General features: G+C 40.1%; 1 protein-coding gene across 1 annotated transcript; it reads left to right on the forward strand.

Moving 5' to 3' along the window:
* Positions 1-1268: 1268 nt before the first annotated feature.
* On the forward strand, positions 1269-24119 carry EXTL2 (exostosin like glycosyltransferase 2). The gene is made up of 5 exons (XM_070939347.1): positions 1269-1483; positions 3087-3153; positions 14964-15391; positions 17022-17092; positions 21804-24119. Exons 2-5 carry the CDS (start codon positions 3149-3151, stop codon positions 22293-22295), a joined length of 996 nt encoding a protein of 331 aa, XP_070795448.1. The 5' UTR covers positions 1269-1483; positions 3087-3148; the 3' UTR covers positions 22296-24119.
* The last annotated feature ends 2464 nt before the right edge of the window (positions 24120-26583 follow it).

The following is a 26583-nucleotide window of genomic DNA, read 5'->3' on the forward strand; positions in this document are numbered from 1 at the left end:
CGAATGTCCACAGCAATTACCATAGTTGTGGGCAGGAGCAGCAGGATAGGCCCTGCCCTTAGGTTTTTTTTTCTTCAGTTGTATCCAAATTTTTAGAGATTGCCTGATTAGTACCTGCAGTTTTCTTGGCAAGGTTTTGATTTGCCATTGCCTCCATCATAGGGCTGAGAGAGAACAACTAGCCCAAGATCACCCAACAGGTTTTGTCCCTAAGGCAGGATTACAACTCATGATCTTTCCATTTCAAGTCTGATGCCTTAAACCAGGGGTCTCCAACCTTGATAACTTCAAGCCTGGCGGACTTCAACTCCCAGAATTCCCCAGCCAGCTGGTAGTTGAAGTCCGCCAGGCTTGAAGTTGCCAAAGTTGGAGACCCCTGCCTTAAACCACTACTGGTTTTCACCCTCTTAAATTTACCATGAAACAATTGCCACAAACTGTTTTTGTGAGAAAAACTAAATAGTGCTACTTTTGAAGGAGATCAAGAAAAAAACAGTAGGAGGCTGCCTTTGCAGTGGACTGGATGCAGGTTGAAGACATTTTGCATTGTTGACTTCAGCATATGATTAGTGTGGCGTCTTTGTGTTGGGGCAAACAGGGCATGCCAAATTATTATTATTATAGTTTTTCACACAGTCAGCCAAATGTTTAAGCTGGATTTGTCATTTTTATCCACCTATCAAGTCCTTCCCAAGGCCCTGGAATAGGCAGATGTTATATGATGATGTTAAAAGTAGGTTGCAGGACATAAGCTGTTCCAAGTAAAGCTGTCTTTTGCAAATGATTTACAGTGATTTTGTCAACGCTGATAGTGTTCCAGTGTTGCTCCATTTCCATTTTGGAATTGCACCCGAAGTGCCTCTCACTACCTTTGCTTTTTTTTTTTTTTGCCATAGTCGTTCTATTTCTATTTGTAGATCTTTGTATTAAGGCAGATCTTTGTATGATTATCAAAAGGACTTCCTTTTAATAAAATGCATGAAAAGGTGTTACCAGACTCCTCCTGAATTTTGCCTGCCCTGGACTTAACACGGCTTTCCTCCTACAGCCTTTCCAGAATAGGGGAGGCTGCAATAAGGAGGGGGCGCCCAAAACAGGCTTTACGATGGGGGGGGGCGGGAATCTAGTTGGGGAAAAGAAAAAAGGGACGGAAATCCCTTCTATACCTGCAAAATTATTATTGCCGACTTGCCCCCATCGCGTTGGCAAACGCCGGAGCCTAGAGGAGGGGCGCTTTCTCTCAACAGGAAGCACTGGGAATCAAAAAAGGAAGGGACTGCGGGGACCGGGTCCAGCCCCCTTTTGCGTTCCTCTCACGTTGCGATGGATGTTTTTTTAATTGCGATTGAATCGTGCGGTGCAGCGCTAGACGGGTTGCAAGTCGGAAGCGACGCCTTTTGAGAACGGCTCCCTAATTCCCGAGGCGATCGCTCCTGCTGATATGTGAACTCGCTCTCGGGCCTCGGCCTCCCCTTGGTTGCAGGTGAGCAGGGGACCCTCCGAAGCTGTGATTGTGGTTAAGAAGCTATGCAGTGTCGTATACGTGGCCCGGGGTGGGTGGGTGGCCAAGAAGAAATATTTTGGGGTTCCGTAGAGGGGTCCAGGAAGAGCCATAAACCGAGGGGCTCAAAAAGAAAATATTTGGTTCAAGCAATAGCCTTGTGGATCTTTTTGCTTGAATCTCACTCGTTTTGCCTTTCTTTTGTGGACTTGCATGGGGACGAGAAAAATAAATAGCTGTAGGGTGTTGCGGAGATTTCATAATGCCAGGAAAAGAAATTGTATATTCGTCTCTGCGTCACTGACAACCCTTTCATACTGTATATCCTAAACAGCTTCCTTACTGACTTAGACGTCTATAAGATAATGCTTTGCTCTAGATTAGAATGTATTAAAAATAGGAGGGTAGCCCCCTAAAAAAGAGAGGTGCTTTGATGCAGGGTTAGCTGCAGCAACCACAGTCTTTCCACACAATTGTACCTACCATATCCTTAGCTTTTAGGGAAACTCATAGATGATTATTCAGAAATAAGCCTTCCCCATGCTCATTCCCTCCACATATCTTGGACTCATCCTGCGAATTCTGGGATTTGAAGTCCAATACCCAGAGTGCGACAGTTATGGAAAGGTGCTCCAAAAGAACTCATCAAACTCACGTTGGCTTATTTATTTATATGTTTGATGGATTCATATCCTGCCTTTTGTACAGGAGGGAAAGGCAGTGTGCACCGTGCGCCTTATACCATGCAGCTTTGTATTACTGTCATATTTAACACAACTCTTGTGGTCTGAAGTTTTGTAAACACACACGTTTGGGACTGAAACCTACTGAGATTGTTTAGTATTTCTTCCAGAGTTGTATAATATGAAACTGCAAATTGAAAATATTAAGCACACACATTCATGGTCTAAACAGGTGAGAGTATCATAAAACCCAAGGACAAATTTTCAATAAACACTTTTGTCCTAAATCAATTGCCTTGCTTCAAGATGATTCAGAAAAATAGTAACAAAGAACCTATTCCTATCTGTACCCTCTCTAACAATATTGTCAGGTTTTTTTGTGCAAGAGAGGCTACCAGTCATAGGTAACCTTCTTAAAATAAGGACTGATAAATGCTTTGATCTAGATATGATGTGTCAGCAAAAAAATAATTAAAACCATCTGGTGAACAAGACAGAACATTCAGTTGAAAATAGTTTGTCTGTTTTTGTTTACTAAATGTGTGGTCTGTTTGGAAGTGAGTTTACATTCAGAGGCTCTCATTATAGAAGTCGCCGTGTAATGAAGACATGATTGCATATTTTGGCAGAAAGATGTACAAAAACAAAGATGTCAGATCTTCTCTCTTTGCAGTGATAGACTGTAGAATTATTAACAACATGTAACAGGCACACTTTGAATGGAAAAGGCTTTGCCTACAAATGTCTTTGCTAGATCCTATTATCTTGTGCCTGTATGCAAGTTAGAAATTCAGGGAGTTGCAGTCTCAGTACATTGAGAGGTCGTCAAACTGGGGAAGGATAGCATAGCTCCTAAAGCAATATAACAATGCCTAATTTTGAGTTATTTCATTTTCCAACAGAAGTAAAGTTTATCCTAAACCAAGAACCCTGATAAACACAGAAAAAAACTTCCTTTGCAGGAATGAGGTGAGCTTTTTAGAAATTAAAACATTATTTGTTTCTAATGCCTAGAGGAAAAACATAGCATTCTCCATGTTTAAATATTTAGAAATGTTACTGCTGCTTGGCTTCTACACAGAGATATTTGGATTGATTTGCTCAACCGCAGTGTATACATCGTTTATATATTAATTATCAGTCACTTAATCCACTGCATAACCTCTTCATTGAAAATTATGGACCATAATCTACCTTGCTTGTCTACTGCCAGAGGCAGATTTTTTTAGATGTCCCAAATCTAGGCCTGAGAGAGAGTGACTCTCCCAAAGTTACTCAGCCAGCACTCATGCCTAAAGAATATTAGAATTTGGGTATACTTATTCCTAATCCTGGGAGGCGGTGGCTCACTGAGCTTGTCGATCAGAAGGTCGGCAGTTCAGCGGTTCGAATGCCTAGCACCACATAACAGGGTGAGCTCCTGTTACTTGTCCCAGCTTCTGCCATCCTAGCAGTTCGAAAGCACATAAAAATGCAAGTAGAAAAATATGGACCACTTTGGTGGGAAGGTAACAGTGCTCCGTGTACCTTCGGCGTTTAGTTATGCCAGCCACATGACCACGGAGACATCTTTGGACAGCACTGGCTCTTCGGCTTAGAAACGGAGATGAGCACCACCCCTAGAGCTGGAAACGATTAGCACGCATGTGCGGGGGAACCTTTACCTTTACCTATTCCTAATCCAGAAACACTTTAACCATCATAAAATTTAACATTTATTTTAGCAGATGGTACTTCTTTATTTTAAATTTATTTCTTAGATTTATATCTTGTCTTTCCTCTAAGAGCTGAAAGAGTCTTATATTAATGTATGTCTTCATTTTATCTTCATAAGAGCATATCTGTGAAGTAGGTGGTGAGAGAGAATGGCACTGGCCCAATCAGTTGAACATTAGCTTCCTCATCCTGACAAACACTAGAACTACTATATTGTAATATCTCTTAATATTTGGGAATTGATTGATTGATTGCTTTAATTTTTAATAACTCAGTTAAGAATTGATACTTAACTGAGTTATTAAATTATTCCTTCAGTCATAATCTAAATGAATTGACTGGATTCACATAACATGTTAAGCCACCAAAAAAAAAAAAATAACCAAGGTTGAAAGAAACAAAAAACTGCTAGATTTTTAATCTGTTTAACCATGTTATGTGAAGCAAGCAGTTAATAATTAACTTGTGCAGAAGTTAAAACATTTTCTAGAAGATGTTTCCAAAAATGCTTTGGGCAACTTTCCCAATCGAGTATTCTTCAGGTATGATAGGATTATAACTGCTTGAACAATCAATACATATGGGAGTTGTAATTGTACGCATCTAAAGTGCACCAGGTTAGAAAAAACTTGCACACATTATAGAAACTGTATCTTTCTTTCATGTGTAACTTTGATGTGTTATCATCCGTCTTTTAGAAGCCAAGATTGCTTATCATCCTAGGATACCCACAGCAAGTAATATGATCTCCAGTAGCTCACAACAGTTCTTCATTGGGCAAGGGGTTGTGAGAATTCTTCATTATACATGGTGCCCAATTAAGTTTCCCATTCTTTAGTAGCACATGTATAATGAAACTGCATTGCACTGTAATTTCAGGTTAGTTTGAAATTTGTCTTTGGTCTTGATTTGAAGATTACTGTTTGATCTGCAGTTATTTTGTCACTGTGTTTTTGCAAGAATACATATTTAATCATCCAGTGGTTGAAAGTTTGATGATTCCCCCAGTTTTTCTCCAATGCCTCTAGAAATTTACCCCAAAGATTTTGTTACTGATTCCACAGCTCCTTGTTGTTGTACCTAGTGCATACTTATCATGTTTTGTTGGTGTTACTGCCTTTGAGTCATCTTCATAATAACCTATGCCTTTCTTTAAAATTGTGGTGCTTTGGCCTTTCAAACTATTTGCTGTTGAAAAACTGTGATTTCTTCCCCACCCCCACCCCATGCATTATAGGTACAGAACTAAAGGTGATGTACAAGCCAGTATCAGATATTGATTAGTGAAGTGTCTGTTATAATATTGCAGTGGTGAAGGGAGGTAGATTGGGATATATTAAATTATATTGTTTTAATACCAGCATACATCCTCTCTCTTTTTTTTTTTTCCAAAATTAGGCTTAGAGAAGACGTCCTAAGGAGTCAAAGTTGGGGAGGGGGGTTAGAGAAAAACTGCAGTTTCAGTTTTAAAAACAAGGCAAAAATTAACTTGGATCTGTCCTTTGCCTTAAGTGAACAATGTCTAAATTGTTGCATTGCATTGTAATAGTTCAAGCTTGAAATCCATCCAATATTGTCCTACAGTACTGCACTGTTATAAGCCTTATTCCTTGTTATTATTGTTTTCAGTTGTCAAACTTCATACCTGAATTCATCAGTAAGTCTTAGCTCTCAACTACCGTGTTTCCCCGAAAATAAGACCTTGTCTTATATTTTTTTGAACCCTGAAATAAGCGCTTGGCCTTATTGCCATGCGTTCAAAAGCCCGATTGGGCTTATTATCAAGGGATGTCTTTTTTTCGGGAAACAGGGTAGACTATAACTGAAAAACTAATCTTGTCCTAATGAATATGCAGATTGTGAATATGTAGCTAGTCTGTGCTCAGGTTTATCGAAAATATAATGAGAAGACTAAGGTTGCAGGGATTCCCTGGGGATTGTTGATGGTGACTTGCACCGTTGTTGTCTTTGATAGATCCTGAGTACAAAAGCTGACCAGCAAAAGTTTCAACCTAACAAGAAGTGGAACAGACTAAGTAGGCAAAGCATATTTGTGTGCAGTAGAGGAAGATACTCATGGCATCATTATTGATTAAGGCCTATAGTGAGTCAGTGCCCCCACCTTACAAAAGACAAAGTCTTTCAGCATCTGGCATTTTGCAGTACTTACCCTCTAGCACTGCTGATACTAATGGCAATGATTCAATTTGATATGCAATGCAGTAAGAAATTATAGAGTTTCCTGTTTTACACAGACAATGAAAAGTGTTAATTTGAATATCAAACTCATCAATAGATCTTAAATTATGTCTTATTTTTTAGAAACAAAACAAGACATCTTATTTAGGAACTGTGTTCTGTTTATTTAAAAAAAGGCTTAATCCAATATCTTATAATAGCTATTTTGAGGAAGAGATTATTACATATATAATTGTGAAACAAGATTTAATATTCTCAAATGTTGGTATTTTTCTGAATGATAATACCTTTGTATGGAAGTTGACACTAGAAGAAAAAGAATGGATTGGCTATATGCTCTGCTTACAGCTAAAAGACTAAAACAGCTCTATGGTTTGTGGAGATTTTATTAGCAATATACAGATGAATTACTTACTAACAGAGGTTAGCTATTATCATGAAATATAGCTACCATTTATTGAAATGTGTGTGTAGAATTTTCATTTTCTTGCAAGGACAGGGCCTGCTTTTTTTCAGAACAGCAGAATATTCATTTAATGGTTGTGATAGGAATTCATCAACTAGCTTGTTGCCTGATCTAATGCTATGGTCTGAAAGAGAGTCACTGGCCCAAAGTCACCCAACCAATTTTAATGCCTAAGGCAGGACTAGAACTCAGGGTCTCTTGGTTTCTAGCCTGGTGCCTTAATTATTAAACTAAATTGGCTTTCAACCTAGTATTGATTGATTGGTTTGGATAGGAATTGACTGATTGGCTTGTTGCCCAAGCTTGACATTGTGGGCTGAGAGAGAGGGTAGAATATCCATGAATATATGCCTTGTATATTTTTGTTCACCTGTCCACCTAGCAATTCGAAAGCATGCAAATGCGAGTAGATAAATATATACCACTTCAGCCTCGTCATATAGTCATGCTGGCATACAACAACAGAAATATCTTTGGACAATGCTCCACTTAGAAACGGAGATGAGCACCGCCCCTAGAGTTGGATACAACCAGAAAGGGGAAACCTTTACCTTTATATTCTTTTCCTTTCTTTCTAAATTGCTTTTGTATTCTTTTTAACAGTTTGGGCTTCCTCCCTCCGTTCCTCTGTTGTATTACGTTTTACATTGATAAAAGCAAAACATGTTTCTAGCACAGTACAGAAGCTGGCATTGTGCAGATCACCAGTTTCTTCCGTAAGATTTCTTTAGCCACAATAAGGATCCCACTGTGATGGTAAAAAGCAGTTCACCATCTGATGAATGGATGTTTTGCGATCAGCAAACCATGGCAGCCATTTTGTAAGAACACCTACTGGTTGCTTTCAGAATGTTATGTGGTTCCTACCTCAAAAGCGCTGTCTATCTCTGGTTATGAACACAAGCATTTTCTCTCCATTTTCTTTTTGGTTTAGCTTTTCATTTCTCTGTCCTATCCTCAGCTTATTTTCTTGGCTTACTGTTTGATGGAGGCCTTGCTTTATTCATTGGATTTCATTTATCATATCTATATACCACGTTGATGTGGTTCAAAGCAGCATGCATTATTATCTCCCCATCACAGGAGTTGTTGGTAGAGATAAGGCCTGAGCAAAAGTTACCAAATAAGCATCATAGCTCAAGTGAAGGTTTGAATCTAGATGTCTTTTTGCCTAATCTGGTAATCTAATCATTATACAACCTTAAATTTTCTTTGAAACCTCTCCTTTGAGTTGAAGTGAGCACTTGAACCCTGAGCAGTTTCTTTTTGATGTCAGTCCCACTATTATGCTAGATTATAACATTTTATAATTCTATATACACCTCCCCCAAATGTTGCAGTGTACTGTCGCATAAATCTTTTTTGCATAGAATTTTATGTAAATTGTTCCTGTTCTGAAAATAGCATCCTGCTATTCCTCACTCAGCACATATTTGTTCAGATGAAAATATTATGTATCTGTTAATTCATATGCACCCGTTATATACTCTTGAATCACCTTGGGCCTTCATCAGTAAGCTATCTAAATTTAAATTCTTACTTCTTCATTGAATAGCTCTCCTTGATGAAGTAACCCAAATGGTGTGGGACATAAAAGCGTACCTATTACTTAAAGTATTATGTGCCAAAGGTTATGAATGGTCCTTTGCCAGTTTTGTGTTATTTCCTCATTGATATTAAGAATGCCTGTTCTGAAATAACAGACTGAATGATGTACAGATAGTCATCCATTTACAATTGGTTGCTTAGTGACCATTCAATGTTACAAGGGACCCAGAAAATGGGAATTACACCCTGGTACATGATCTCATTTTGGGTGCTTGGCAACCAGCCTGTATTTACAGTGCCTCTTTGTGGCTATGTGACTGCTCTTTGCGACATTTTTGCCAGAAACTGACATTTACTTCCAGTTTCTGGCAAAAACCAGCCCATAGTGAGTATTGGGTTCACTTAAAGTTCACGTAATGACTGCTACAAAAAAGGTTGTAAAATCAGTTCTGGTCACATGGTGACTGGCAATTTACGACCAAAATTGTGAGCTCAGTTACAGTTGCAAGTTGAGGACTACCTATATTGCTTCCTCTTACAAAGGGGCTGGGATCCAATCTATAGAATCCATACCTGGATGATGATGAACAGCCCACAGAAATAATAGCGTCCTTTTAGCATCTATGTTAAATTTCTGTGATTTAGGGCAATTTCTGCTCACCATTTCAGAACCATCCCAGGAATATGCTGGTGGGAATAAATTTATGAGGTAGTGATCTTTGGTCAGTTGTAAACTATAGAATTTAATGATTGCTTAAAATGGTCCAGTTCATGTTCCAGATGGATCTGAATGTTCTTGCTGACTATTCTTGAGAAATTTCTTGTCTCTATCTACAATAATTTTTGCACCCTTTCGCTGATCTATGGACCAAATCCAGGTTCCAGGAAGTTGACATTATCATTTTTAAGCATCTTCTTTTCTTGAGCAAAACCCAATCAGCATCTTGGTTTATTAGGGAACCAAGCATAATGAAACAAATAAGGTTGTAGAGGAATACAGAGATAACTTTGAGGAAGGAATGCAAGATTTACTAAGTAAATGAAACTCAGTCCTGGGAAAGGAGAAAGTCTGGGAAAGAAATTCAAAATGACTTCAACTGGTTTCTGTTTTGTATAAGAAAAAGTATAAGAGGGATACTTGGCAGGGTTTTTTTTTTGTTTTTATACCTCATACTATAACAATAAAGTATCAGTAGTCCTTGTATTGTCTGTTCCATGATCTGACCTATCTTGAAGGTCGACATAGGAGAGGACAAATAAAGGAACACTCAAGATGAATAAAACTCAGCACATAATTATTAGAATTACCCAGTTCTATCACTTGCAGAAAAGGAACCTGCTCCCCTCCAGTCTACAGATGCAGCCGTGCTCTGATTGGCTGTTTGTATTCAGACACGAGTATATAAGGAGCTGTCAAAGGCTGACAGCTGTTGCTCCTGTTAGCCGAGCAGCCATTGTTGGTCGCAATGCTAGCAAACCTGTTAGAACAATGTTAGTGAAATAAATCCTGTTAGCTTTTACCTCAACCTGTCTTGCCTCAGTCTTTTCATCCCCAACAGGGACATAACAGAACCCCTTTTAAGGACCATTTAGTATCCTATTCTATGTCTGTCGACACAATAAAGAGAACATTCTTCTCTGACCCCATTGCAGTTCATAGGATAGCACATTGATGCTTTTCTGGTTTATGGGGCATCTCCTCCAAGATGTTGGGAGAAGAGAACCAGAGCAATCCAAATTTCCAAGGCTGATATAAATTCTTTGCAAACAAATTTGCTCAGATATTCCTCAACTTGGAATCCAGTGTTAGGTCAAGTAATAGAAAGATAATTAGACAACTACTCATCCTATTCATAGGGATTGTTTCCAGTGTGTGGATTTTGAGGACACGGAGAGATTATATGGAGAAGCAAGACTATTCCTGCTTGACTCTATATCAACAAATTAGACCACGGGTGTCAAACTCACCATGTCACATTGTCATCACGTGATGTTTTGTGACTTTTTCCCATTTGCTGAGCTGGGGTGGGCATGGCCTGCGCATGATGCATCCAGCCCATGGGCTACCAGTTTTGACATCCCTGAATTAGATCATACAGTATAAAGGTGACCCCAAAGTTAAGGCGTCATTAATGCCATCTTCTGGTTGGGATGTTTCCTATTTGCTTAAAGGGGATGGTTGTTAAAATATCCCTCTCTACTCACAAGATCGATTTGCTTCAGGCTAATCTCATATGTTCAATTTTTGAGAATCGTGGCCTTTTTGATACACCAAACCCAAAAGGTTCAACATCACTGCCATAAATTACGATATCCTTCTGTGCTGTCTGGTAGGATTGAATCTTAAAGTACAATCTGGTCTTTGCTATCATGCCATATCCAGAAGTTGAAACTGGGAGACAACTGCTCAGTGCAGTCATTACTTTGGATCATTATTTGATCCTGATGATGGATGTGATAAGAGAAACTAAGCTGAAATTAAACTCAGGCAAGAAGAAGATGCTGTTAATAAGGAGGAAACTAGAACTGGGGACTGAAGCAAAGTCTACTTTAGGTGGAGCTGTGCTCTCATAGAAGGAGCTTATCTACTGTTTGAGAATACTCTGTTTCATTCCCAGCTATAATTAAATATGTAGAGGATGGTTATGGCCAGGAGTGTGTTTACAAAACTATTAAGTGATACATTAATTACAACTCTTTCTAAGATGCTTAGATTTGGTGACAGTCATCCTTGTTTTAGTTGCAATCTATTGTGACTATTGCAATGAGCTTGAAAAGTGTCTGGAAATTAAAATGGGTGTAAAAATGTAAAATTCAGGTATCTTATACTCCCTATGTTGAAGAATCTGCACTTGTCCAATCTACCCATTGTCTGTTGGGCATAACTGAAGGTGTTGGTGTTGATTGTTAAAAATCTAAACAACTTAGGGTCTGATTTAGGAATGAACATCTCATCTGCTATGAACATGCCTGATAATATAGACTAGTAACAGAGAGACTTTTGAATATATGTCACTGACTAAAGCCTGTACACTTGATATATGGGAGAGGGACTTTTCTGTGCTCTTACTCTCTGAATATGGAATGTGCTTACTCTCTGAGTATTTAGAAAATAGCACGGACGTATTACTTTTCGCCATGCCATCAAAACATTTCTTTTTCAGCAGGCCGGCCTGGCCTAACCTCTCTTTTAAACTTTTAAATTTTTAAATTTTAAATTTGTCTTAAGAATTTGGGGTGTTTTAAATTTCGTTTTCCGGGCCAAATTATTTAATTGTATTTTAATGCTTTTTAACATTTGTATTATATGTATTTTATCTGGCTGTTCACTGCCCTGAGTCCTTCGGGAGTAGGGCGGTATACAAATTCAATTAATAATAATAATAATAATAATAATAATAATAATAATAATAATAATAATAATAATAATAATAATAATAATACTTCCACAAATCCTTTAAAATATTAGTTGATTTTAATGCCATGTTCTATTTTTTATATTTTCATTCAAATTATTGCAAGGCATGTTGGTGTATAAGAAGAAAGACTCAGTATATTTTTTATTTATTTTATTTATTATTGAATTTCTATACCGCCCTACTCCCGAAGGACTCAGGGCGGTGCACAGCCATGAAATAAAACACATAGATATACAAAATTTAAAATTGAATAAAATGAATTAAATAAATTTGGCTGAATTAATACCCATAATTTAAGATAGCCATATTTTAAAATACATTAAAAATTTAGAATTTACACTTAAAAGGGAGAAGATTTAGGCGAGGCCAGCTTGATGAAATAAAAGCGTCTTCAACTCGCGGCGGAAGGTGCACAGATCCGGAATCCTCCGTATCTCTGGGGGGAGCTCATTCCAGATCGTCGGTGCACCCACAGAGAAGGCTCTCCCCCTAGGGGCCGACAGCCGACATTGTTTGGCCGACGGCACCTGGAGGAGCCCCTCTCTGTGGGAGCGTACTGGTCGGTGGGAGGCTGTTGATGGTAGTAGGCGGTCCCGTAAGTAACCAGGTCCCAAGCCATGGAGCGCTTTAAAGGTGGTAACCAGAACCTTGAAGCGCACCCGGAAGACCACCGGGAGCCAGTGCAGCTCGCGCAGGAGAGGTGTTACATGGGAGCTCCATGTTGCTCCCATAACCACCCGCGCGGCCGCACTCTGCGCCAGTTGGAGCCTCCGGGTGCACCTCAAGGGGAGCCCCATGTAGAGAGCATTACAATAGTCCAGACGAGAGGTGACGAGGGCATGAGTGACTGTGCGTAACGAGTCCCGATCTAGAAAGGGACGTAACTGGCGAATCAGGCGAACCTGATGAAAAATCCTCCCGGTCACGGCCGTCAAGTGCTCTTCTAAAGACAGCCGTGAGTCCAGGAGGATGCCCAAGTTACGAGCCCTTTCCGTGGGGACCAATGATTCGCCCCCAATAGCCAGCGATGGCGCCAGCTGACTATATTGGGACGTCGGAAACCACAGCCACTCGGTCTTGGATGGGTTGAGCCTGAGCCCGTTTCTCCCCATCCAGATCCGTACGGCCTCCAGGCACTGGGACATCACTTCAAGGGCATCGTTGGGGTGGTCCGGGGTGGAGATGTACAGCTGGGTGTCATCAGCGTACAGATGGTACTTCACCCCGAAACCACGGATGATCTCGCCCAGCGGCTTTACATAAATGTTGAACAGAAGGGGCGAGAGAACCGATCCCTGCGGCACCCCACATATAAGGGGCCTCGGGGTCGATCTCTGCCCCCCTGTCAACACAGACTGCGACCGGTCAGAGAGAAAGGAGGAGAACCACCGTAAAACGGTGCCTCCCACCCCCAACCCTTCCAGCCGGTGCAGCATGATACCATGGTCGATGGTATCAAAAGCCGCTGAGAGGTCTAACAGGACCAGGACAGAGGAACAATCCCTGTCCCGAGCCCTCCAGAGATCATCAACCAACACGACCAATGCCGTTTCCGTGCTGTACCCAGGCCTGAAGCCCGACTGGAACGGATCTAGATACGACGCTTCATCCAGGTACTGGGGTAGCTGTCACGCAACCACACTCTCAACAACCTTCGCAACGAAGCAAAGGTTGGAGACTGGACGATAATTAGCCAATACTGCCGGGTCCAGGGAAGGCTTCTTGAGGAGAGGCCTTACCACCGCCTCTTTCAAGGCGGCGGGAAAGACACCCTCACCCAACGAAGCATTTATAATCCCCTGGAGCCAGCCTCGCGTCACCTCCCGGGAAGCCAGCACTAACCAGGAGGGACACGGGTCCAACAAACATGTGGTCGCGTTCAATCTACCCAGAATCCTGTCCACGTCATCTGGGGTCACAGGATCAAACTCATCCCAGATAACAGTCTCAAGACCTGTCTCCGTCACCCTCGCTGGATCTATCCCGTCAGAGTCCAGACCTGCCCGAATCTGAGTGATTTTGTCATACAGATACTGAACAAAATCCTCGGCTCTTCCCTCCAAGGGGTCCTCCCGTGCTTCCTGGTGGAGCAGGGAGCGGGTCACCCTAAACAGGGTGGCCGGGCGATTATCTGATGATGCAATAAGAGCAGTAAAATGAGTACATTTTGCTGCTTTTATCGCCACTAGGTAACTCCTAATATAAGATCTTACCAGTGTTCGGTCAGATTCAGAAAGACTAGCCCTCCAACAGCTCTCTAGGCGTCTTTTCCGGCGCTTCATCTCCCTCAGCTCCTCGGTGAACCAAGGAGCCAGGCGAGATCGGCGCCGGGTCAGAGACCGCAAAGGCACAACTCGATCCAGGGCTCCAGCAGCCGCCCTATCCCAGGCGGCCACTAGGTCCCCAGATGAGGCGTGAGCCAGAACCTCCGGGATTGGCCCAAGCTCCATCTGGAACCTATCAGGTTCCATCAGGCGCCTGGGGCGGTACCATCTTACCGGTTCCGCCTCCCTGCAGCGGGGTGCTGCGGTTCGAAGGTCAAGGCGAAGGAGCGAGTGATCTGACCATGACAAGGGCTCGATGACTATATCCCCTATCTCGAGATCACTCAACCACTGTCCAGAGACAAAAACCAAGTCCAGTGTGTTTCCCCCAGTGTGCGTAGGGCCATGAATTAGTTGGGTCAGGTCCATGGCCGTCATGGAAGCCATGAACTCCCGAGCCACCTCAGACGCCTCACCCACGGATGGCAGGTTGAAATCCCCCATGACCATAAGTCTGGGGGTATCAACCACCACCGCGGCAATAACGTTGCCCTCGGGCAGGGCTGCCGCCACGTGGCAGGGAGCCAGGTACGTGATCAGCAAACCCATCTGAACCCCGTGGCCCCACTTCACAAGGAGGGACTCCTTGTGAAGTATATATTTAATAAATAAATGTGCAGATTGATCTATCCTTGGTTTATTATTTTATTACTACATACGATATGGAGATCATCAGGCTAAGCTGAAGTTACCTTGGTTGGAAGGAACCTCAGTCTTGATGACTAGTAAACTACCAATATGTGCTCGAATGTGAGAAGTGAGTATGCTATTAGTAAGCCACCAAAAGACCAAGGCGAACCATCCATCCCAGACGGCTGAAGGTCATCTACAAGCATGATTAATGTTATGAAGTCCAACTAAAACAGTCCAACTCAAGCTATACAATCAATCCTGGTCTTCTATACAGTTGAAGAATTGTGTAGTTGTTAGATTATACTTTGGATATGGCAAGATGGGAATGCTTTGCTTTCATTTCCTAAATTTCGAGCAGCCAACTTAAAGAAACTGCTTAGCCCTTGTATTAGTGTTAATTTTGTATATAGCATTATGATCATGAATGATTGACTAACTTTCACCTCTTGTGTCTTTTTTTAAAAAATAATTAAGGTTTTACCATACCTGCAAGCTACCTGGAAGAATTATGGGTATCCGGCTAGTTCACTTTTCTTCTATAGTGATTTTTTTGCTGCTTCTGGTGGCAGGTGCATTAACAGCTTTACTACCTAATATTAAGGAAGATAAAATGATCACTCTGCGAAGGGAGAGAAAATCCCAAAGCCAGTTGGCTTCAGATTCATTTACTCTTATTATGCAGACATATAATAGAACAGACTTACTCTTGAAGCTTTTAAATCACTATCAAGCCATGCCTCACCTGCAAAAAGTGATAGTTGTGTGGAATAATGTTGGGGAGAAAGCACCTGAAGAAACATGGAATACTTTGGGACCTCATCCTGTCCCTGTCATCTTCAAAGTGCAAACGGTAAATCACATGAGGAATAGACTTCAGGTTTTCCCGGAGCTGGAAACAAAAGGTAATTATTGTCTCTCTTATTATCTCTTTCTACTTCCACATCAGTAATGATTACGGCTTATAGTACAATAAAGGAATTATTGATGAAAGTGAGGAGTAGTTATTAAAGAATAATTCATGCAGCACGCAAGGTATGTGAGAAAGACCTTGAAAAGGGGTGAAGGGATGCCTAGATAATGATTAGATAAGATATACCAGGTTTGCCAGAGCTATATAACGGGCAGAGAAAGAATGGACCGTCCCTCCAAACTTCTCAGACTATAAAAAGCAGCAGGAGATTTGTACAGGTAGTCCTAAACTTAGAACAGTTCATTTAATGACCATTCAAAGTTACAACGGCACGGAAAACAGTGACTTATGACCCTTTTTCACATTTATGACTGTTGTAGCGCCCCCGTGGTCACATGATCAAAATTCAAATGCTTGGCAGTTGACTCATATTTATGATGCTTTCAATGTCCTGGAGTCATGTGATCTATCTTTTGCAATCTTCTGACAATCAAGGTCAATGGGAAAGCCAGATTCACTTAACAACTGTCTTACTAAGTTAATAACTGCAGTGATTCATTTAACAACTGCGGCAAGAAAGGTGGTAAAATGGGTCAAGATTCATATCTGTAGAGATTCTCTGTCCTCCAGGTCATGGTTGTCCCAAAGGTGCTTTTTCAGGAGGCAACTGGACTTTCTTGTTTTTTTCTTTTGAAGACATTTCACTTCTCATCCAAGAAGCTTCTTCAGCTCTGACAGGATAGTGGGGAATGGAAGGGTTTATGGAAGCTGTCTGCAAGGAATATAAATCCTTCCATTCCCCTCTATCCTGTCAGAGCTAAAGAAGCTTCTTGGATGAGAAGTGAAACGTCTTCAAAAGAAAAAACAAGAAAGCCCAGTTGCCTCCTGAAAAAGCACCTTTGGATCAAGATTCACTTAAAAACTGTCTCCCTTAACAACAGAAATTTTGGAGAAAGGAGAACGGTAAACACTTCTAATTGTGGTATATTCATAGAGTATGATCAAAATATAGATTGCAGCAATAGCAATAGCACTTAGACATATACCTCTTTACAGTGCTTTACAGCCCTCTCTAAGCGGTTTACAGAGTCAGCATATTGCCCCTAACAATCTGGGTCTTCATTTTATTCACCTCAGAAGGATAGAAGGCTGAGTCAACCTTGAGCCTGGTGGGATTTGAACTGCCAAATTGCAGGCAGACGGCAGTCAGCAGAAGTAGCCTGCAGTACTGCACTCTAACCACTGCGCCATCAAGGCTGCACCAATATATGAACCCGGCTTACACTTGAACTTATAAACGTTCTTACTACAGAGTTAAGCCCTATTGAACAAAGCAGAATCCATTTGAATATAAAAGCTTGAGTTCATGTTGCCCAGAACGAAACATTTCTTCTGTGATTGTTGGTATAATGAGATCCAGAGGCTTTTTCACTAATTATTCTTCATTTTTGGAACAAGAGAACGTTTAGCCGCTGATAACATATTTCGGATTCTCTTGAATTTGGCAAAATCCTGCCAAAGGGCAACTGTGTTTTCCAGTCACCATGAATATTGTTCAAACTTTGTAAGTATTTTTCTTGGTAAATGTAGGCACTCATTAAAATGCATTTTTCTCCATTCAGCTGTTTTGATGATGGATGATGATACCCTAGTTAGCGCCTATGACCTAGTTTTCGCTTTCTCCATTTGGCAGGTAATGTTAGCATTCTGCTTTGCATGTTTATTTAGTACAAAAAGTGTTTTGAGTTATGTACTGTACTGGTCTCCAAAGATCCTCCATGTACACCTACTTAAAAATTACTCTTGCTTCCAGTCACATTTAGAAATTAGTTTCAAAGAAACACAGCATACATAGAGAGCTGTTTTTCTTAAAATTGGTGATTTTCAAAAATGCCAAGATCTTCTAAGGAGATTGTATGCCTGCTAGGTATGCCTCAGACACAGAAGGAATTCAGGTATGTTTTGAAATTCAGATTTATGTCAGATTTGACCAGCATACCAAAATAATAATAATAATAATAATAATTTTATTTCTATACCGCCCTTCTCCCGAAGGACTCAGGGCGGTGTACAGCCAGTTTAAAACACAAGACACAACAATAATTAAAAATTAAAATAATTAAATAGATTTGGCTGCTTTAAAAACTCTAAAATTTAAAATACCCCAATTTAAAATTATTATATTGACAGCCCTGCCTGGCGGAACAACAAGGTCTTCAAAGCGCAGCGGAACACCCGGAGGTCGGAGATCTTGCGTATTTCCGGGGGCAGTTCATTCCACAGGGCTGGGGCTCCCACAGAGAAGGCCCTCCCCCTGGGTGTCGCCAGCCGACATAACTTGGCTGATGGCACCCTGAGGAGACCCTCTCTGTGGGAACGGACTGGTCGGTGGGAGGCTATTGGTGGCAGAAGACGGTCTTGAAGGTACCCGGGTCCTATGCCATGGAGCGCTTTAAAGGTGGTAACCAACACCTTGAATCGCACCCGGAAGACCACCGGAAGCCAGTGCAGCTCGCGCAGGAGGGGTGTCACGCGGGCACAGCGGGTTGCGCCCATAACCACCCGCGCGGCCGCATTCTGGACCAGTTGGAGCCTCCGAGTGCTCTTCAAGGGGAGCCCCATGTAGAGAGCATTACAATAGTCCAGCCGGGAGGTGACAAGGGCATGAGTGACCGTGCGCAAGGCATCCCGGTCCAGAAAGGGCTGCAACTGGCGGATCAGGCGAACCTGATAAAAGGCCCCCCTGGCCACGGCCGTCATATGCTCTTCTAAAGACAGCCGTGCGTCCAGGAGGACACCCAGATTGCGAGCCCTCTCTGTGGGGGGCAGGGATTCACCCCCAATAGTCAGCGATGGCACCTGCTGACTATATCGGGACGCCGGCAACCACAGCCACTCGGTCTTGGATGGGTTGAGTCTGAGCCTGTTCCTCCCCATCCAGGCCGAACTACACATCCGAAAATTTAACAGAGGGGCCAATTCTATATGTTTATTATGAGGTGCAAGAGACACATTTCCACTGTACCAGTGGAACAACTATCATGTCTTTTAATTGACAAGTCCCGGAAGGGAAAAGGAAAATACAGTAGAAAATACAGAAACAGTATATACACTAACAACAATCCCCAAAAACACTGTTAGTGACCAGTAGTTGTTGACCATGTAGACAAAAACATCCATCCCTATAAAGAAACAGTTAATGCTGCTTTTTGATCCCAGGAAGAGAAGTATTTGGCTTGCAAACTGCAAATAGCTGCAATGCGCACGTAGCACATTTGAATCTGAAGCACTGCATGGTCCTAACACAGCCCTAACACAGAAACCATACCAGATAGCTCACTGAGCAAGCACGCTGTAATCAGCTTCACAAAAAGACTAAAACTTTTTTTATTGAGATTGGCTATATCAAAAAAGAGTCTGATTATGCTTTATTCCCTACTGCCCTGCCCTTATACTCATGAGAATTAAAGAGGTGACCGCCTGAGCCACTTCTGCATTTCTTCTGCCATGTTTTTCCACTTGTCTATTACTGGTAAAGGATGTGGCCTGTCTCTGTCAAGATCATCTGCCTTACTCTGTCTACACATACAGACTTCCAAGGATAAGATACGCAGAATAGGAAAGTATTCTTTGAAGAAGCAGTTCAATCCTTGTAAGCCGCCTTAAATTGCCATGTACAAGTAGGTGGCAATATAAAATTTATAAATAAATAAAGCAAGCAAGCTGTTGTACCCACCTCCTCTAGCTCACCACATAGGGTGCAGGGTTGGGAATGAGAAGTCAAATATAAAACAAATACATCTAGTCCTTGGGCTATGACTATTCATTCAGTGATGATTGAAAGTTAAGACTATATATATATATATATATATTGAAAGCAGAGATTTTTCTTTTGAGATTGATGAATAAGAAGTTGGAAAAAATTATGGCACTTTATATGTTGACTTCAGCAGGATACTTCTCTGGGTGTGGGTGGGTGTGTACATGTACACAAACATACCCAGACACAAAAGAAAAATAACTGGCTTCAATTCTATATACGTCTTCAAAATCTTCTGTATTATTGTATGTAATTGAGTCCAAATTTTTTTGGCTTTTTTAAACATTCACCAAACATAATAAAATGTCCCTTCATCTTCATTACATTTCCAACATATGTTTGAAGAACCTTTATACATCCTAGCCAATTTTTCGAGTGAATGTATCAACAATACAGCATTTGATAAAAATTCTCCTTAAGACTGTAATATTACTCTAAATTTCAGTTCTTTCAAGTACATATTCTTCCACTGATCCATGTGTATTATGTTTCTAGCAATAGCACTTAGACTTATATACTGCCCTATAATGCTTTACAGCACTCCCTAGGTGGTTTACAGAATCAGCATATTGCCCCCAACAATCTGGGTCCTCATTTTACCAACCACGGAAGGATGGAAGGCTAAGTCAACCTTGAGCCCGTCAGGATCGAACTCCAGACCTTGGGCAGAATTAGCCTGCAACACTGCATTCTAATCACTGCATCACCATTTTAATCTATTTTATCATGCAGTTCTTCTCTTATTATTATTCTACATTCTCCTTGACAATATATCACTCAATCATTTATGTTTAATAATCATTTCTCTTCTATAAAATGCTTCTGTGCTGAGATCCAGAATGGTATTTTGGAGCACAGCCTACATTTATATCTGTTCCATATTCTCAGTATGTCAGGTTAAACAAAATGGTTTTTAAAATCTACATTAACCTTAAGGCATCATATGGTAGATGCCACCCAAAGCTCAAATCATGCCTTTCTAACTCCAAAAGTCTCTTGTTTCTTAGCAACCTCTTCTTTCATCCGGACCAAAGAGCAGGCAGCAAAATATGATTTCAAATTAAGTGTGCCAGTCCTCCTTTCTTTTGTATCTTGCAACACCTTATATTTAACTCATGGTTTTCCCCTCTGCCATACAAATATAGATATTAGCAGTATTTTTTTCCCACATTTGACTCAAACTGAATTCATTACAATTCTGCATATATCTTGAGAGTTGGTATAGCATACAGATAGTCCTCGACTTCCAACAGTTCGTTTAGTGTCTGTTCAAAGTTACAATCGCATTGAAAAAAGGGACTTGTGACCATTTTTCACAGTTATGAACTTTGCAGCATCCCCACAATCATGTGATCAAAATTCAGATGCTTGGCAACCGGTTCCTATTTATGACCGTTGCTGTGTCCCAAGGTTGTGGGATCTCCTTTTGTGACCTTCTGACAAGCGAAGTCAGTGGGGAAGCCAGATTCAGTTAACAACTGGGTTACTAACTTATCAACTGCAGTGATTCACTTAACAACTATGGAAAGAAAAGTCGTAAAATGGGGCAAAACTCACTTAACAACATAAATTTTGGGCTAGTTGTATTCGTAAGTCAAGGACTATCTTTAGTTACACCAATTCTAAAAGGCAAGCAGACCCTAATTCAAATCTTACTTCTGCTGTGATCTCCCCTTGTCCCTTAGGCAAGTATTTCAATTGCACGCTTTGGAAATTAATAATATTGGTACTTATAAGATAGTTGTTAGGATTACACTAGATCAGGGGTGCCAAACTGGATTTTTTTGGAGGGCCGGATCAGCATTGTAGTTGTCCTCTGCAGGCTGGCCGGGCGGGGAGAGATGGGCCGGCCGGCTCCTGCAGTACCTTGCCAGCCAAAACTGGACACGGGGCCATGCGCACCCCCACAAACATAGTTTTCAGCCTGGACGGCCTCCTGCAACACTCTGCTGGCCAAAACGGGGGGTGGGGGCCCCGCACGCGGTGGGGCGTGGCCCGTTTTCGTTAGCAGAGGCACCATGGGCCAGTTCTTTGCTATTTCCAGGCCAGCCCCATGGGCCAGATCTAAGCACCCTGCAGGCTGAGTTTGACACCCCTGCACTAGATTATGAATTTGGTGCATTTTGAATATGTGAATTATTAGTTAAATTGGGATATTGCTGATGTGGAGCTCCCCACAAGACCAAACCTCTTCTGGATTTTCAGAAATAATCTCAGTGCTCAGTCTGGGAATGAGATGCAGGAGAAAAAAATTAATCCTCTTTTTTTATAATATAGCACAGAAGACACACAAATGGCTGTAGAATACATAGACAGACTGGGCCCTATTGAGTGCATAAAACATGCCAATATAAAAATCAGGGCTTTTTCTGAACTCTACTCATCAGCTTTTTAACTATGTGTCAGTTCTTGGCACAAAATGTGGTTAAATTTGCAGTGATAGTAAACTTGAATGTGGGGGACATCTTATGAACAAGTCTTGTTTATGTATATTTTTGTTATTGGGTCATAAATCTTTTGCAATTGTTTTTATTTGCAAGCAGGCGCCCAATAGCAATATTATGATGTTTTTCTTTTCCTACAGCAATTTCCAGATCAGATTGTTGGATTTGTTCCCAGAAAGCACATCCCCAGCCCTGCAGGGATTTTCAGCTATGGGAGTTTTGAACTTCAGGGTCCTGTCATTGGTAATGGAGACCAATATTCAATGATCCTAATAGGAGCTGCCTTCTTCAACAGCGCATATCTAGAACTTTTTCAAAAGCAGCCTGAAACTGTGCACGCTATGATCGATGAGACTCAAAATTGTGACGATATCGCCATGAATTTCTTGGTAGCCAAGCATATTGGAAAGCCATCGGGTATGTTTGTGAAGCCAGTAGACATCAGGAATTTAGAAAAAGAAAGCAACAGTGGTTATTCTGGGATGTGGCACCGGGCAGAACACTTGCTGCAAAGGTCCTACTGCCTAAATAAATTGGCTAGCATCTACGGCAACATGCCTTTAAAATATTCTAATATTATGATTTCTCAGTTTGGTTTTCCAAACTATGCTAATCACAAGAATAAAGTATAAGAATATGCTCCAGTAAATGCTTCAACGTGCTTCTCGGCAATTCAAATAATATATCAATCAAGTAGGGAAGTCTGTCAAGAAATCTGTAGGGTACTCATTATTTGGAGCTAATTTCTGCAAGAGCTCTTTGGGGATGTAAAGTCTGGGTGAAACATTCCATCTCTTGTACTCAGCATGTGAAAACTTTTTAGTTGGCTTCGCTATTTATCCCCATTTCAGACAGCCTCTCCCCCACGCCCCCAACACTTGAATGCAGATTGTCCCAGAAATCCATGTGCATTCACGTCATCAAAGTTGCAAATATACAGTATCTCCCAGTATAAGCCAACAACCATTTTTCATTTTCAGTCTGCCTGCCTGTTCAAATATGCCAATAAAAGAAAGCAATGCATAAATTCTCCATAAAATGGTAGCATTGTTTTTTCTTCACACATCTGTACAACGAGGCTACACTTGATTTTTATAGCAGATATTGCTCCAGTGACACTCAATAGTTTCACCCACAGAAATAATGAAATATTTTCTGTGGAATAACTTGATGATTTGAGAACATTTACAAAACATTATTTTCTTCCCCTATCCACAGATAAATAATATTTAAAAAAAAAACATGGTGAAATATTTGACACAAATACATTATCTTGATCTTGAGACATGTGAAGAGTTTGCCCTCATCTTCCACTAATCTTTAATAAAAAAAAATTTGAATTTTGAAGGCAGTGCTATTTTATGTCTTAAGCCAAGAGCTAAATAATTTGCAGCGTTGTTTTTTTTTTTAACATAATGATAAAATGTTTCTGAATTTATACAACTTATAATATCTAGGTGAATATTCAATCTGAAATCTTTCTGTAACTCTAAAATAAAATGTTTAATCCCTTGTCTATCGGTAAAAGCTAATAAAGGCAGTTACAAGATTGGGAATTTTTTCCATGCAAATCGTAATTCAGAATGCAGCACTTCTGACAGATATAGTGAAATTTGAAAAGCTCCTAGCATTTCAAGTTGCTATCTTCTCTGTAAACTACACATTTGTATATACAAGAACAGCAATTGTGTTTTCAACTCTATATACTCCATAGAAACCAAGTCTGAGATCTAGAGATCCTATATAATCCATATTCTTTTTTCTTTTTTTTTTGCTTTTTCAAAGAATCAAGCCCCCTCCATCCAAAGCTGTTCAATCCATATTTTAATATCCAACTTCTTTATACTGAATATTTGCCACTACCAAAAGAACCCCCCATTTTATCTGTGCAATATTTTGATCGGATTAAAAAGATTAAGCATAGATTACTATACAAAAGCTGCAGCCAACATCTGCAACAGTGATCTGGGGCAGCTCACAGTATGTTGGCAGAACATAGAGACCAAAGTAAGAAATTGTATCAAAGTTTACTCAGCCTACAATCAATCTGAGTTCAATTGCAATTTTTTTTATTTGAATGCACATTTTTTTCAGGCTCGTGTATCTGAAACTGGTGGCTTATTGCTGCTTTCAAGTTAATAAAATGAATATTAGTATTTGGTTTGGGAACAGGTTGTGCTACCTTGTATACTAAGGTGCCATATTTGTGTTCATTCACTTAGGCTTATTCTGTATCTGAATTTGTATATTTCTTTTCCTTCTGCTCAATAATTTTCAATCTGTTGAAAAAAAAATGTATGATTTAGAATTCAGTGGTTCCTGGAGATGTAACTGCCTAGTTCAGTTGTATTTTGATGTATTTTGTAAATTCAGAAGTTGCACATTTTTCTCTTTTATAGTCATATTGTTGGGATATTAGTTCTTTCATCTTTATTTTTTAAAAGAACTGCTAATAAAAATGTGTAATAATGAGAAATGTCTCATGGTTATTTATTGGCTGAAGAGCTGTATTATACAGAAAGTAGACTAATTCCTTCTTTTGTGCTCATATGCCAATGAATTCCAACTACTGGAATTAAATGTATATAAGATTAGAGCTCTGAAGGTTGATTAGAAATGACTAAATTGTAATCTTTATCTAGGATTGTGCTATGTTATTTTAAATACAATACTGTAATGTCTTGGAAATAAAATCCTACTTCAGATTTATTTCCAAAGAAACATTATATGTCCACTGCACATTTCTTTATTCCCAGTGTTAAAATGAATACTCCCTAAGTATCAGAAGCACATTGTTCAAGGCCCTGTCTTAATGTAATTCATTCCAGCTAGAGGAGACATTAAGAGTCTTGGATTACCATTTAGCTATAGATCTATGATTTAGATTTCAGTAAAGCAAACCTGCCTTTCTGGTCCAAAATTCTCCAAAAGTTAAAGTCACTTTCAAGTTAAACTTTATTATTGATAACTTCATTTGTACAGCTGGATCAGAAGTGGTTTCAGCAGGTTCTGACCAGTTCTGGAGAACCGGTAGCGGAAATTTTGAGTAGTTTGGAGAACCGGTAGTAAAAATGCTGATTGGCCCTGTCCCCATCTATTCTCTGCCCCCCAAGTCCCAGCTGATCGGGAGGAAATGGGGATTTTGCAGTAACCTTCCACTGGAGTGGGGTGGGAATGGAGATTTTACAGTATCCTTACCCTACCACGGACACCAAGCCACGGACACCAAGCCATGCCACGGACATCAAGCCACACCCACAGAACCAGTAGTAAAAAAAAATTGAAACCCACCCAGTGGATGATTTTCCTTCCCTCACTGAAATTAGTGAAAATTTAACAGATGTACATGGGCATCTCTATGTGTTTATATGTAAATACTCCCTTAAATTTAGTTATTATTTACTTAAAAGTCTGTGGAGATTCTCAGTCAATCAGGTCATAGTTCTCCCAAAGATGCCTTTTCAGGAGGCAACTGGACTTTCTTGTTCTTTCTTCTGAAGACGTTTCACTTCTCATCCATATTATTTACCTGTTGGATTTTATATCTTGCCTTTCATCATGCAGTTCAATGCAGCATTTTCTCCACTGTTTTTTCCCCCCCTCACAGCAGCCTCAATAGGCCTAAGGTTACTGAATTTCCATGGTTGTGGGTAAAGCTGAAACCAAGTTTCCCTGTTCTATTCTGTTACTTTAACTCCTATACTACACTGTTCTTCAGTTCATCTTCCAGAGACTGTATATCTATGGTTTGCCTGGCAGTGTTACAGAAATGGTTTGCCACTGCATTCTTCGAAGATGTTTTAATTTCCTAGCCTAGTCAACAGCCCTTTAATTATATGTAGAGAGAAAGAGTGAGTTCTGTAAATCTCTGCTTTAGACCCTACAGAAGAAGAACCAGAAATACATCCATGCAATAAACATCAACTGGAGCTAATGCTTTTTACTGCAGTTAAAAACCAAAGCTTGTTTGGCTTATAAGGATGGGGCTTATTCAGATGCTGGAGACTCTGAACCACATTTATACAAATTAAATGATACTGTAATAGAGTGGATTACTTTAGTGAAACTCGGCATGTCTTAAAAGTCATTATATTTATTGTGCATAATCCTAAAATGGGAGGAAAAGAATCTTAGCCTGCTTACTAAATCCATGGAAGTGTTTTTCTGCATAGTGCTGTTGACCCATTTTAGATGAGAAAATAATGAATGGAAGTAAAGTGCATCACGAGCCTCATTACTGTATTTAAATAATTTGCCCAATTTTCAATACACCAGCAGATGGCACTCCTAAGATTTTGCCAAGAGGTATTAAAAAAGAACTTTGGGCTGGGATATATGGAACAGTCAGCAAAGCATTGCAAACTTTGTTTTATAAATATAGTGTTATTTATATAAATATGATTTTGGTTATTAATGCAATATTTGTGCCAATTGAATGAGCTATACAATAATCACAAGTGAAATGTTAACTGCTATCTTTTACAAATATGAAACAAATAATGTAATTAATGGCTACAATAGAATGACTGAACAAAGAAAATAGAAAGATATTTTTGAAAGTAATATTTAATAGTTGAATCTGAAAATGGTTATAATTATTAATGTCGTTATAATATTAAAGAAAATAACACAAAAATCAAGTTTTCTGAGGAAAATGTCCTTGTAACCATTCATTTTCACTGTCTTCTCCATAATGTGGACTCATTGATACATTCAGATTAAGAATATTACTGACAGTTTTAGTCATCTAAATTATTACTCTAAAATAGAATGATGTTTGACCTGAACCAGAGTAAAAACAGACCAATCAGATGCCACAGAATCTAGATTCTTATGCCTGATCAGTATTCTTAGTGCTTATGCTGGTCAGTTTGTAACTGACATTGTGAAGACAAGTATCTGGAAGGCCTAAGGGAAAAA

This window comes from Pituophis catenifer, unplaced genomic scaffold (genome assembly GCF_029215685.1).
Source record: "Pituophis catenifer annectens isolate HBS135680 unplaced genomic scaffold, rPitCat1.0.hap2 SCAF_3, whole genome shotgun sequence".
In the NCBI taxonomy this organism is placed as follows: Eukaryota; Metazoa; Chordata; class Lepidosauria; order Squamata; family Colubridae; genus Pituophis; species Pituophis catenifer.